This window comes from Jaculus jaculus, chromosome 3 (assembly GCF_020740685.1).
Source record: "Jaculus jaculus isolate mJacJac1 chromosome 3, mJacJac1.mat.Y.cur, whole genome shotgun sequence".
NCBI classification, from domain to species: domain Eukaryota; kingdom Metazoa; phylum Chordata; class Mammalia; order Rodentia; family Dipodidae; genus Jaculus; species Jaculus jaculus.
Window position 1 is genome coordinate 60048724 of NC_059104.1, and position 12582 is coordinate 60061305.

At 41.3% G+C, this 12582-nt stretch overlaps 1 protein-coding gene across 1 annotated transcript in view; it reads right to left on the reverse strand.

The window, feature by feature from the left end:
* The window catches only part of Elf1 (E74 like ETS transcription factor 1), a 92737-nt gene that overhangs the window by 26092 nt on the left and 54063 nt on the right, over positions 1–12582 (reverse strand). The window contains exons 5-7 of the mRNA XM_004650999.3: positions 8649–8813; positions 5345–5428; positions 927–1119 (exon numbers count right to left, since the gene is read on the reverse strand). Of these exons, the coding sequence (XP_004651056.1) occupies positions 927–1119; positions 5345–5428; positions 8649–8813 (442 nt within the window). The remainder of the gene's footprint in view (positions 1–926; positions 1120–5344; positions 5429–8648; positions 8814–12582) is intronic.

The following is a 12582-nucleotide window of genomic DNA, read 5'->3' on the forward strand; positions in this document are numbered from 1 at the left end:
CCAAACAATTAATATCTTGAGTAAGTAATTATACAATTATAAAAATACAAACTAAAATGTTTATAGCTACTGGGAGAGATGGGATTGCTCAGTGGTTAAGCCCTTGTGCCTGCAAAGCCAAAGGACTCAAATTTGATTCACCAGGACCCATATAAGCCAGATGCACAAGGTGGCACATGCATCTGGAGTTCGTTTGCAGTGGCTAGAGGCCCTAGAGTGCCCATTCTCTCTATCTGCCTCTCTCTCTCACACAAATAACTATATAAAATATATAATGTGATTATATATTTTATATTATATAATTATATATTATATTATAAAATACATATAATATATAATATATATATATAATAGCTACTGGGCATGGTGGCACACGTCTTTAATCTCTACAGTCCAGAGACAGAGGTACATTGGAGGATTGCTGAGTTTGAGGCCATCTTGAGACTACATAGTGAGGTTTGGTTAGCCTGGGCTAGAACAAGACCCTACACCTCGAAAACCCCATCCCTCCAAAAATGCTAATGTTAATACTGAAGCATTATTCTACTATAATAAGCCTCATAACTAAGATTTTTTTTTTTTTTTTTTTTGAGGTTAAGATCTTACTCTAGCCCAAGCTGACCTGGAACTCACTCTGTAGTTGCAGACTGGCCTTAAACTCATGGTAATCTTACCTTTGCCTCCCTAGTGCATTAAAGGTTAGTGCCACCATGCCCAGGCTTAAGATCTTTTTGGTCTTCCAAGGTAGGGCCTCACTCTAGTCCAGGCTGATCTGGAATTCATTAAGTAGTCTCAAACTCACAGTGATCCTCCTACCTCTGCCTCCCAAGTATTGGGATTAAAGGTGTACACCATCTCACCTGGCTTATTTTCTTAATTTTTTAGCATTTAGAAAATGATACTCCTAGCACAAAAACCCCACATACCTGAGTGCTCTTCCCATGGTCTCATAATTCATATCAGGTTTGTTTTTGTGTTTTCCCCACAATCTAGAAACTGCTTTCGAATCTACCAGTTTAAAAATGCCTTTTTCTCGCTGGGTCCATTTGATGTATTTCGGACAGGTAGCTTTGTCTTGGAGTAGAGCCAGTAAAAATTCCCAAAGATAAATGGTGTTTCCTGAAACAAAAGCAATTTATTTTTTAAATTATTTTTATTTATTTGAGAGAGTGGAATACACAGATAGAGAAAAGGAGTGAGTATGGGTATGCCAGGACCTCTTGCCACTGCAAACAAACCTGACACACGTGCTACTTTGTGCATTTGGCTTTATCTGGGTACTGGGGAATTGAACCCAGACTGTCAGGCTTGGCAAGCAAATGCCTTTAACTGTTGAGCCATTTCTCCAACCCACCAATTTATTTATGTATACATACACACACACGTATATACTTTTTTGTTGTTGTTTTGTTTTTCAAAGTAGGGTCTCACTCTAGGCCAGGCTGGCCTAGAATTCACTATGTAGTCTTAGAGTGGCCTTGAACTCACCTAGCTATATTTAAGGAAGCAAATTGTTCTTTAAAAGAGAACCAAGAGTCTGGTGTGGTGGCACACACCTTTAATCTCAGCATTTGGGAGGCAGAGGGAGGATAGCTGTGAGTTTTGATGTTTGTCTGGGACTACAGAGTAAGATCCAGGTCTGGCTGTGCTAGAGTAACCCAACCTCAGAGGAAAAAAAAGAACAACAAAACCCACAACTTGAAGTTTTATAAGTTCCATCTACATTGCACAAAATATGACTTAATTATTTCTGATATAATTTACATAATATTGGTGATATAGTCATTATTTTGGGGACCTAATACAGATCTTTTTATTACTCTCACATGTCTGAACAGAGGCAATCCTGTCAATGAGATTCTTTTTTTCTTTAAATGCATTTTTAATTTAATTTTATTTTATTTGGGGAAGGGCAGCACAGATAAAGAGGGAGAATAGGCATGCCAGGGCCTCCAGCCACTGCAAATGAACTCCAGATGCATGTGCCACCTTGTGAATCTGGCTTACGTGGGTCCTGGGGAATTGAACCTGGATCCTTTGGCTTTGTAGACAAAGACCTTAACTGCTAAGTCATCCCTTCTGCCCAATGACATTCTTGATTACTTAGGAAGAACACACTTTGAGATTTTTGTCTGCCTCATTAAGAACCATCACATATAAAACCCTATGGCTGAAGACATCACATGCACCAGTTGCAAGACACAGAGAAGTCAAGCTGGAACTGAGCTAGAAACTTCCTTCCAGCTAGCTAGCTTTCATAGTGGTGAAAAGTGCTATGTAGGCTTCTGGGAGAGAAAAGTCATCAATAGCCTTTGCCAGTGGTGAGCCCAGAATGATATATAACTGACCAGCTAGGCAAAGTGTGCTGGCATGACTGCTTTGAGAGTAACTGCTTTCTGATGGATTTCAGGCCTGTTTCACTGGAGAGAACGTGATGCCTTGCACTGAAAATGGAGGAAAATGGTTGGCTGGGGGAGCTCAGGCTCTAGGAGGGAAGCCAGGAAGCCACTACTATTATTTTGCTGAATGAATATGTTGTGCCCTCATTAAACTGCTCTCTAAATATTTCTGTGTATGCCCATCAGCTAGTGCTGCTCTCAACTTTTGGTCAGAGAAGCTTTTTTTAAATTAATTTTTTCAAATTTTTATTAGCAACTTCCATGATTATAAAAAATATTTCATGGTAATACCCTCCTTCCCCACACTTTCCCCTTTGAAACTCCTTTCTCTATCATATCCCCTCCCCTAGAGAAGCTTCTTTTTGCAGTTGGTGGTAACTACTGGGGAAACTCAAAAGTCATCAAAAGTGCTAAGAAAAAATAACTGTTGAAAAGTTCTGTGCTAAATGAGAATTCCTTATCACGCCTTCCAGGGGAAGAACACTGTGGAAGAGGAGATGGAGAGAATGTAAGTACCACAGGATGGGAAGGAATGCTATGGAACTCTGTATTGGAGACATAACATGGCTGTTGCATTCATGTCCTCAAAGCAATCGGTCATTACCTCCATAAGACCTGCACAATACTGGGCCAATTAACACACCATTACAGATGATGGAAGAGGGCCTAAGGCCCACATCCTTCCCTTAGGAGTTATTGGCAAGTAATGGTTGTGGGGGAATAAAAAACCAGAAACAAACAACAAAAACAAAACAAGTGGTTGCTGGGGGAGGGGAAGACATTTTCATCAGTGGTATAGCTACTAATAAATTAAATGTGCTCTAGTAAATTATTCTTCATCCAAGCTCATGTAAGCAATCCTAATTAAATTCAGTGGTTCACCTTCTTTCCCAAAACACACACACACACACACACACACACAACATCAAAATAGAAGGGGGACTAGCTGGGAAGAAGGGGTTAAAAAGAAGAGAAGAAAGAGAAGGTGATAGGAGGTATGACCAAAGTACATTATAAATTGTATATATAAATTGTGAATGAACAAAAAATTGGGCTGGGAGTGGTGATACATACCTTTAATCCCAGCACTCAGGAGGACAAGGTAGGAGGATCGTTGTTTGAGGCCAGCCTGGGATAGAGTGAGACCTTACCTCGAAAAAAAAAAAAAATTGAACTGAGATGGCTCAGTGGTTTAAAGTGCTTGCTTGTAAAGCCTAATGACCCAGGTTTGATTAGCCAGCACCCATGTAAAGCCAGATGCAAAAAGTGGCACATACATTAGGGCACACCCAAATTAAAACATTAAATAAATTCAAAAGCAGCAGTCACATATAAGAAAATATGAAAAAGTGGTACAAACCCTTTAATCAGCAGATCAACTATGATAGCTGTCTTCAAGTGTGATCAGGAGTTCTAAACCCTATAACTTCAAAACAACATAATAGGGATCTAGGGGCTGAATGCTAAGCTGGCCAAACTCTTAAGAAGCATCATTACATACACGGCTAGACTAGTTTGTTCTGATGGGTATGTGAAATAACTCACATGGGTTTCTTGGGCTCCTTTATATCAGCCTATTTACAGAAATTAATTAGTGCATTGTATAAGCCTTTGGCAGCAACAAGTTCTATTTGATTATTATCAAGAAAACTGGGCTGGAGAGATAGCTTAGCGGTTAAGGCATTTGCCTACAAAGCTTAAGGACTCAAGTTCAATTCTCCAGGTCCATGTAAGCCAGATGCACAGTGACTGAAGCATGCAAGTTTGCACATATGTACAAGGGGGCTCACAGGTCTGGAGTTCGATCTCAGAGGCTGGAGACCCTGGTGTGCCAATTCTCTTACTCTCACTCTCTATCTAGTCAAAAAAAAAAAAAAAAAAGGACCTGTCTGTTGGGCTTGCCTCAAAATAAGAAAACTGTTGAGCTGGTGTGATGGTGTACCCCTTTAATCCCAGCACTCAGGAGGCAGGGGTAGGAGGATCACTATGAGTTCCAAGGCCTGGGACTACAGAGTAAATTCCAGATAAACCTTGGCTAGAGTGAGACCCTAACTTGAAAAACCAAAGCCTACGCTTGGCATGGTAGCACACACCTTTAATCCCAGCATCAGGAGGAGGATTGCTGTTTGTTGGAGGCCACCCTAAAACTACATAGTGAATTCCAAATCAGCCTGGACTAAAATGAGACCCTGCCTTGAAAACCCATGAAAAAGAAAAACCAACGACAAAAAAAAAAAAAAAAAAAAGGAATCTAGCCAGGCATGGGGGTACACATCTTTAATCTCAGCACTTGGGAGGCAGAGGTAGGAGGATCATTGTGAGATCGTAAGTTCGAGGCCACCCTGAGGCTACATAATGAATTCTAGGTCAGCCTTAGCTACAGTGAGACCCTGCCTTGAAAAACCAAAATCCAAAACAAAAAATAACAATGAAAAAATGAAATCTAGTGAGCTGGATAAGGTAAGAGGCAGTAGGATCAGGAGTTCAAGGTCATCCTCAAGTACATATGAAGTTCAAGGCCAGCCTGGCATATGAGATCCTCATCTTAAGTTAGCCTACTATGGTGTCATATACCTTTAATCCCAGCACTTGGAAGGCAGAGGTAGGAGGACCACTGTGAGCTCAAGGTCAGCCTGGGCTAAAGACCCTACGTCAACCCCCCACCTCAAAAAAAGAGGGGCTGGGAAGATGGCTCAGTGATTAAAGGCCCTTGTTTGCAAATCCTGCCAGAGCAAGTTTAATTCCCAAGACACGCACATAAACCAGATGCAAAAAGTGGTGCAAGCAGCAATAGGGGAGTGTGCATGCACATAAATAAAAAGGAGGAAGGGAAGGAAAGGTGAGAATGACAAGAAAGGTGATTTCTACTTAAAACCTGGAGTTACGACAAAGCATCTAAATGCTAGTTGATCTGGATTACATAAAGATACTATAGTAGTACTCACCCTTCCCATCTTTATTTTTCTTCTTCACAGATATGTTTGGTGTAGTGGCTGGGGAATCTGGTCGTGGTGGTTTTGTTTTTCTTCCTGAAATCAGAATAGCTCTGCATAAATATTTGCCCTCAAAGTTGAAAGAAAAAAAGAGCAATTTTAGCTATTCTGGGTAGCAAATGCTTTACATATAGGTCACAGAAACTGGTCTCTCAAAAAGCTGTTTGCTAAAAGAAAAATATCCAGTAAAACCTGAACATTACAGATCAGGTGTGTTGGTACATGCCTTTAGTCACAGCACTCAGGAGGCTGAGGTAGAAGGATCATCATGAGTTTAGGGCCAGCCTAGAGTATGTTCCAGGTCAGCCTCAAAATAAATAAATAAATAAAACATTAGGCATGTTAGATCACAATCACAAATTTAAGAAATGATACTTTAGGACTTAAGATGCAGCTCAATGGTAGACTACTCGCTTTGCACAAATACAGAAATTGAACATCAGCTCCTCTATGAAGATGAGACTAAAATGCTAAATACTGTATCTTGTCTTTGAGATAACCATGATAGTGCTTCTTGCTATTTCAGAGAACAGGCAGGAGAGATGGCTCAGTAGGTAAAGACACTTGCTTGCAAAGCCTGTTGGCCCAGGTTCAATTCCCCAGTGCCCATGCAAAGCCATATGCCCAGCGACACATGCATCTGGGGTTGGCTTGCTGTGGCACTTCTTCTCTCTCAAATAAATAAGTAAATAATTTCAAACAACATTTTTGACATTGTTAAAACTTGGGACTAAAAATTAGCAATAAGGGCTAGAGAGATGGCTTAGCGGTTAAGCGCTTGCCTGTGAAGCCTAAGGACCCCGGTTCGAAGCTCGATTCTCCAGAATCCACATTAATCAGATGCACACGGGGGTGCACATGTCTGCAGTTCATTTGCAGTGGCTAGAGACCCTGGTGCACCCTTCTCTCAATATATATATCTGCCTTTCTCTGTCACTCTCAAATAAATAAATAAACAACTTTTTAAAATTAGTAATAAATTTTTGGTTTTTAGTGATAGGGTCTCACTCTAAGCTAAGATAATCTGGAATTCACTATGTAGTCAAAGGGTGGCCTCGAACTCACGGTGATCCACCTACCTCTGCCTCCCGAGTCCTGGGACTAAAGGCACACACCACCACAGCTGGATTTTTTTTCCTTTAAATAAAAATATTTTATTTACTTACTTGAGAGAGAGTGAGAGAATGGGCATGCCAGGGCCTCCAGCCACTGTGAACAAACTCCAGAAACATGCACTACCTTGTGCATTTGGATTACATGGGTACTGGGGAATCAAACCTGCACCCTTAGGCTTTTGCAGGCAAGCACCTTGACTGCTAAACCATGTTTTTAACCCTTTTGCTTATTTAATTTTTTTACCTGTTTATGGCTGCCCTCAAATTTGCTATGTAGCTGCTATGACCCAGAATTTCTGATCCTCCTGCCTCTATCTAAGAGCTGGGATTAGACGCAAGCATCAAACTTGTAGAAGTCCTCCTGCCTCAGACCCCAAAGAACTAAGACTAACAACATGAGCCACCACACCTGGCTCCAATTTCTTTAGTACTGCTGTCCTACTTTGTTTTTATTTGGGGGGAGGGGGTTCAAGATAGGGTCTCACAGTCTAGGCTGACCTGGAATTCACTACGTAGTCTCAGGGTGGCCTCAAACTCAGTGATCCTCCTTCTGCCTCCCAAATGCTGGGATTAAAGGTATGCACCACCATGCCTAGCTGTCCTACATATTTTGTCTGTTTTTAGTTGTTTCAAAGTAGGAAGGTAAATCTATGTTCCATCAGTCCACTGAAGTCCTACCTGATCTTTTTAAAATTTTGTTTATGCCAGGCGTAGGCTGAATGTATAACCACCAATACAATTTTATAAAAGCTGCTGTCTTAGGCCAGGTGTGGTGGTACACGCCTTTAACCCCAGCACTCGGGAGGCAGAAGAAGGAGGATCACCGTGAGTTTGAGGCCACCCTGAGACTACGTAGTGAATTCCAGGTCAGCCTGGACTGTGAGACCCTACTTTAAGCCCGCCCCCCAAATAAAAACAAAGTAGGACAGTAGTACTAAAGAAATTGGAGCCAGGTGTGGTGGATCATATTGTTAGTCTTAGAAAACAGACATTTCAGTTATATACAAGTCTTAACACACGTACTGAAAAATCTAAAGACCAGGTATTGTTTCTTTAGAAGTTATTCCAGTGACGCCCATTGTCAATTAATAAGACTCTCCTGTACAAGCATCTTCAGATGTTCAGAACAATTGTGAATGAATAGATATTTTTAAAATAATTCTAGTATCAAGAAATGCCTTCATTTGCTAGGCATGGTGGTTCACGCCTTTAATCCCAGCACTTGGAAGGCAGAAATATAAGGATCACTGTGAATTCAAAGCTAGCCTGGAGCTACATAGAGAGTTCCAGGACAGCCTGGGCTAGAGTGAGACCATGCCTTTGAAAACACACACATAAAAAGAATATATTTGTGGGGCTGGAGGGATGGATCACCAGTTAAAGTTGCTTGCTTGTGAAGATTGACAGCTCATTCTTTCTCTCTACTTACAAATACATAAAAATATTTTAAAAATAATAGTTGGGCATGGGGACCATGCTTTTTATCCCAACACCTAGGAGGCAGAGGAAGGAGCAGTACCAGGCCAGACTAGGATTACATAGTGAATTCCAGGTCAGCCTAGACTACTGTGAGACCATGCCTCTTACAAAACAACAACAACAAAAAACAAACCTTTACATATACATAGATACATAGCTCAGTGTAGTGGTGCACATCTTTAATCCCAACACTCAGGAGGCAGAGGTAGGAGAATTGTTGTGAGTTTGAAGCCAACCTGAGATTACACAGTGAATTATAGGACAATCTGGGCTAGAGTGAAACCCTACCTCAAACAAACAAACAAAATTGTATTTGGATTCCACATTAAGAGTTGGCTATTGGGCTGGAAAGATGGCTTAGCAGTTTAAGTGCTTGCCTTTGAAGCCTAAGGACCCCGTTTCAATGCTCGATTCCCCAGGACCCACGTTATCCAGATACACAAGGGGGCGCATGCATCTGGAGTTTGTTTGCAGTGACTGGAGGCCCTGGCGTGCCCATTCTCTCTCCCTCTCCCCCTCTCTCTCTGCCTCTTTCTCTATGTTACTCTCAAATTAAAAAAAAAAAAAAAAAAAGAGTTGGCTATTTATCCTTAACAATTTAACCACTCTTAAAGGATAAAAAAGAAAGAAAAAAAAAAGAAAGACAATTTAACCACTCTTACCTTTCTTTCTTTTAGGCTGTTCTGGTGATGTGGCACCTGGTGAGTCCACATAAGTTTCTTGTACTTGTGGAGTTTCCATCACTTCAGGAATCCCATCTAATGTCACAGAAACATGGGTAACTGGGGCAACAATGTCATCTTCAGAAGAACTAAATATATTATTACCTAATGGGAAAAAAAATCAATTAGTTATCAATTGTGGGTCTTTCCCTCCTGCAGTACAGTCTCGCTCTAGCTCAGGCTGACCTCATGAACTCATGGTGATCCTCTTAACCTTTGCCTTCTGAGTGCTGGGACTAAAAGCATGCACCACTATGCCCAGTTTAACTGTATTTTATAAACCAAAATAATTTCCAGTTTCTATAGAGATTAGAGTAGGTAAGCCGGGCATGGTGGTGCACACCTTTAATCCCAGCACTTGGGAGGCAGAGGTAGAGGATTGCTATGAGTTCGAGGCCACCCTGAAACTCCGTAGTGAATAGGTCAGCTTGGGCTAGAGTGAGACCCTAACTCAAAAAAAAGATTAGAGTAGGAATAACCAGGGCTTTTTGCATGCTGAATGAGCTTTCTCTCAACTAAGCTACATGTTCTAAATCAACTAAATTTCTGTCCTAATCCAGGATCTTACTAAACAGGTCCCTGCTTGATTGGGCCATCACAGGTTTGTTTTTTTTTTTTTGTTTTTTTTTTAATATTTTTTGTTCTTTTTTTTTTTTATTTATTTGAGAGCGACAGACACAGAGAGAAAGACAGATAGAGGGAGAGAGAGAGAATGGGCGCGCCAGGGCTTCCAGCCTCTGCAAACAAACTCCAGACACGCACGCCCCCTTGTGCATCTGGCTAACATGGGACCTGGGGAACCGAGCCTCGACCCGGGGTCCTTAGGCTTCACAGGCAAGCACTTAACCGCTAATCCATCTCTCCAGCCCACAGGTTTGGTTTATTTTTTTGGGGGGGGGAGGCTTTTGGTTTTTTGAGGTAAGGTCTCACTCTAGCTCAGGCTGGCCTGGAATTTACACTGTAGTCTTAGGGTGGCCTCAAGCTCATGGCACTCCTCCTACCTCTGCCTCTCAAGTGCTGGGATTTAAGGCATGCACCACCACACCCGGCTTCATCATAGGCCTTTCTATCAGTCTATCTTGTCTCTCCTTTCCATTTTCTGAAACCCAAGTCTGACCTTACTACACGCTTTCTCTATACAAATGCTTTATACACTAAAAATAAAAGGAAAAATTCTAGGAAAAGTATGTTCCCATAGTTTACTGTGGAAAACTGTTAAGAACAACTTGCTTGGAACTCCCAAACTCCACAGTGTGACTTTCAAAGCTCCAACAATCTAAATTAAACTACCTTTCCATTTACATTTTCCTTACCACTCTGGCTATAAAAAAAATCCTTGTTCTCAATTTTATATTCCTTTTAAGGGTTTTTGCCTGTAGTTGGGTCCATCCCCTCTAACAAGAATGCCTGTTCCTGTCTCTTTAAGAGTTTATTTGTCTACAGCAAAGAGGCAATCTACAGAGGATTAATATCTGCATATACAAAAACTCAAAAAATTAAATAATAAGAAATCAAACCACCCAATTAAAAAATGGGCTATAGAACTAAATAGAGAGTTCACAAAAGAAGAAATACAGATGGCCTATAAACATCTAAAAAATGTTGTATATCCTTAACCATCAAGGAAATACAAATTAAAACTACTTTGAGATTCCATCTCACTCCTGTCAGATTGGCTATCATAAAGAAAATAAATGACAATCAACATTGGCGTGGCTGCAGAAAAAGAAGAACCCACTGTTGGTGGGAGTATAAGCTGGTACAGCCATTGTGGAAATCAGTGTGGAGGTTCCTGAGACAGCTGAAAATAGATTTGCCATATGACTCAGCTCTACCACACCTAGGCATATAACCTAGGGACTCCTCTTACTACCTTAGAGATACTTGCATATCTATGATTACTGACACTCTATTCACAATAGCTAAGAAATGGAACCAGCCTATTTGTCCCTCAACTGATGAATGGATACAGAAGGTGTGGTACATTATTTATACAATGGAGTTCTATTCAGTAGTAAAGAAAAATGCAATTATAAAATTTGCAGGGAAATGGATGGATTTGGAAAGGATTACACTAAGTGAGGTAACCCAGGCCCAGAAACCAAATGCCACATGTTCTCTCTCATATATAGATCCTCGCTGCTACAAATGTCTAGACTTGTATGTGAATTGGGGTAAAAATCTGTAGCAGAGGCCAGTAAGCTAGAAAGGGGCTATAAGGGAGGGAGGAGAGGAGAGGACTTAAGGGGATGGTATTGTATATATGTAAATAATGAACAAATTACTGGGGGTGGAATGGCCTAAGTGAGGTTAGGGGAAGAGATTGAGTAAAGGAAGAATGGGGAAATGGGGTTAATCAGAATTTAAGAGGGTATGAATAAACCATATGGAAACCTACTTTTTTTGACAATGGTGCACCCAGAAGCCATAGATTGTTACTAGAAAAATTTCAGTGCCAGAGATGGGATACCTTCCAGTGAGTTGTTGGCAAGAGAGGTCCCTAATGCCCCCAAAACATTATAGGCCATTGTCAAAGCTCTTGGTTTCCCACCAGGAATAGATAATAAGACCCTATTGCTGAAGACTCCACATGCTGGGGCTGCAAGATCACTGAGAAATCAAGCTGAATCTGAACTGAAAACCTCCTCCATGTAGACCAGCTGACAGAAAGCTGGAAAAAGCTACACTGCATGAAGCCCTATTGGAGATAAACAGTGGACACTGCAAGCCCTAAATTTGACCAGCCAGGCCAAATGTGCCAATGGGTGCAACAGTGGCATGTCTGTTATGGAAACCAACAGCTCTCTAATTGGAATTGGAATGGAGGCCCACTCCATGAGAGGGAATACAAGCTTGGTACTGAAACCTGTGACTGGGGAAGTCACGATCCCTACGGGTGTAACACCTGCTGGTGTCTGGCTAAATGCATATATTATGCTCACCAAACTACCTGGTAAGCACTTCTCTTAATGTTAAGGCATTGACCTCTGGGGTGACTCAGAAGGCCCAAAGTGCTGACAGGAAGTCACAGAGGAGTGCTCAGCACTGAAACATATCTATCACAAGGCTCAAGGTCCATTGCGGAAGAGGTGGTGGAAAGAATATACGAGCCAAAGGAAGGGTAAGACTGCTTATAATTTAGTCTCAACACAAAATGGCCTGGACATCCATGACCTCACAATGCCTACACAGGACCTCCACAATAGGATGGGAAAATGATAACATCAAAAGAAAAGACAGATTATTTGGGAGGGGATATGATGGAGACTAGATTTGTGAAAGTGAAAGTGGGAGAGGGGAGGGAATGATCATAGTTTATTGTCAATAATTATAGAAGTTGTCAATAAAAAAATACTTTAGGGCTGGAGAGATGGCTTAGCAGTTAAAAGACTCTTACCTGCGAAACCTAAGGACCCAGGTTTGATTCTTCAGATCCTATGTAAGCCAAATGCACAAGGTGGCACATGTGTCTGGAGATGGTTTGCAGTGGCTAAAGGCCCTGGCGTGCCCATTCTCTCTCTCTCTTTCTCAAATTATACACACACACACACACACACACACACACACACACACATTTTTTTACCCCCCAAGGCAGGATCTCACTCTAGCTCAGGCTGACCTGGAATTCACTATGTTGTCTCAGGGTGGCCTCAAACTCACGGCAATCCTCCTACCTCTGCCTCCCGAGTGCTGGGATTGAAGGCGTGTGCCACCACACCAGGCTAAAATTATTTTTGTTTAAAAAAGTTAAAACAAAAAAGAGCTTGTCATTCAGCTCAGGTTAAAACATTCCCTCAATAAAGCCTGTCTTTTCTTAAAAATATTTTATTATTTATTTATTTGACAGAGAAAGGAGGAGAGAGAGAATGGGAAC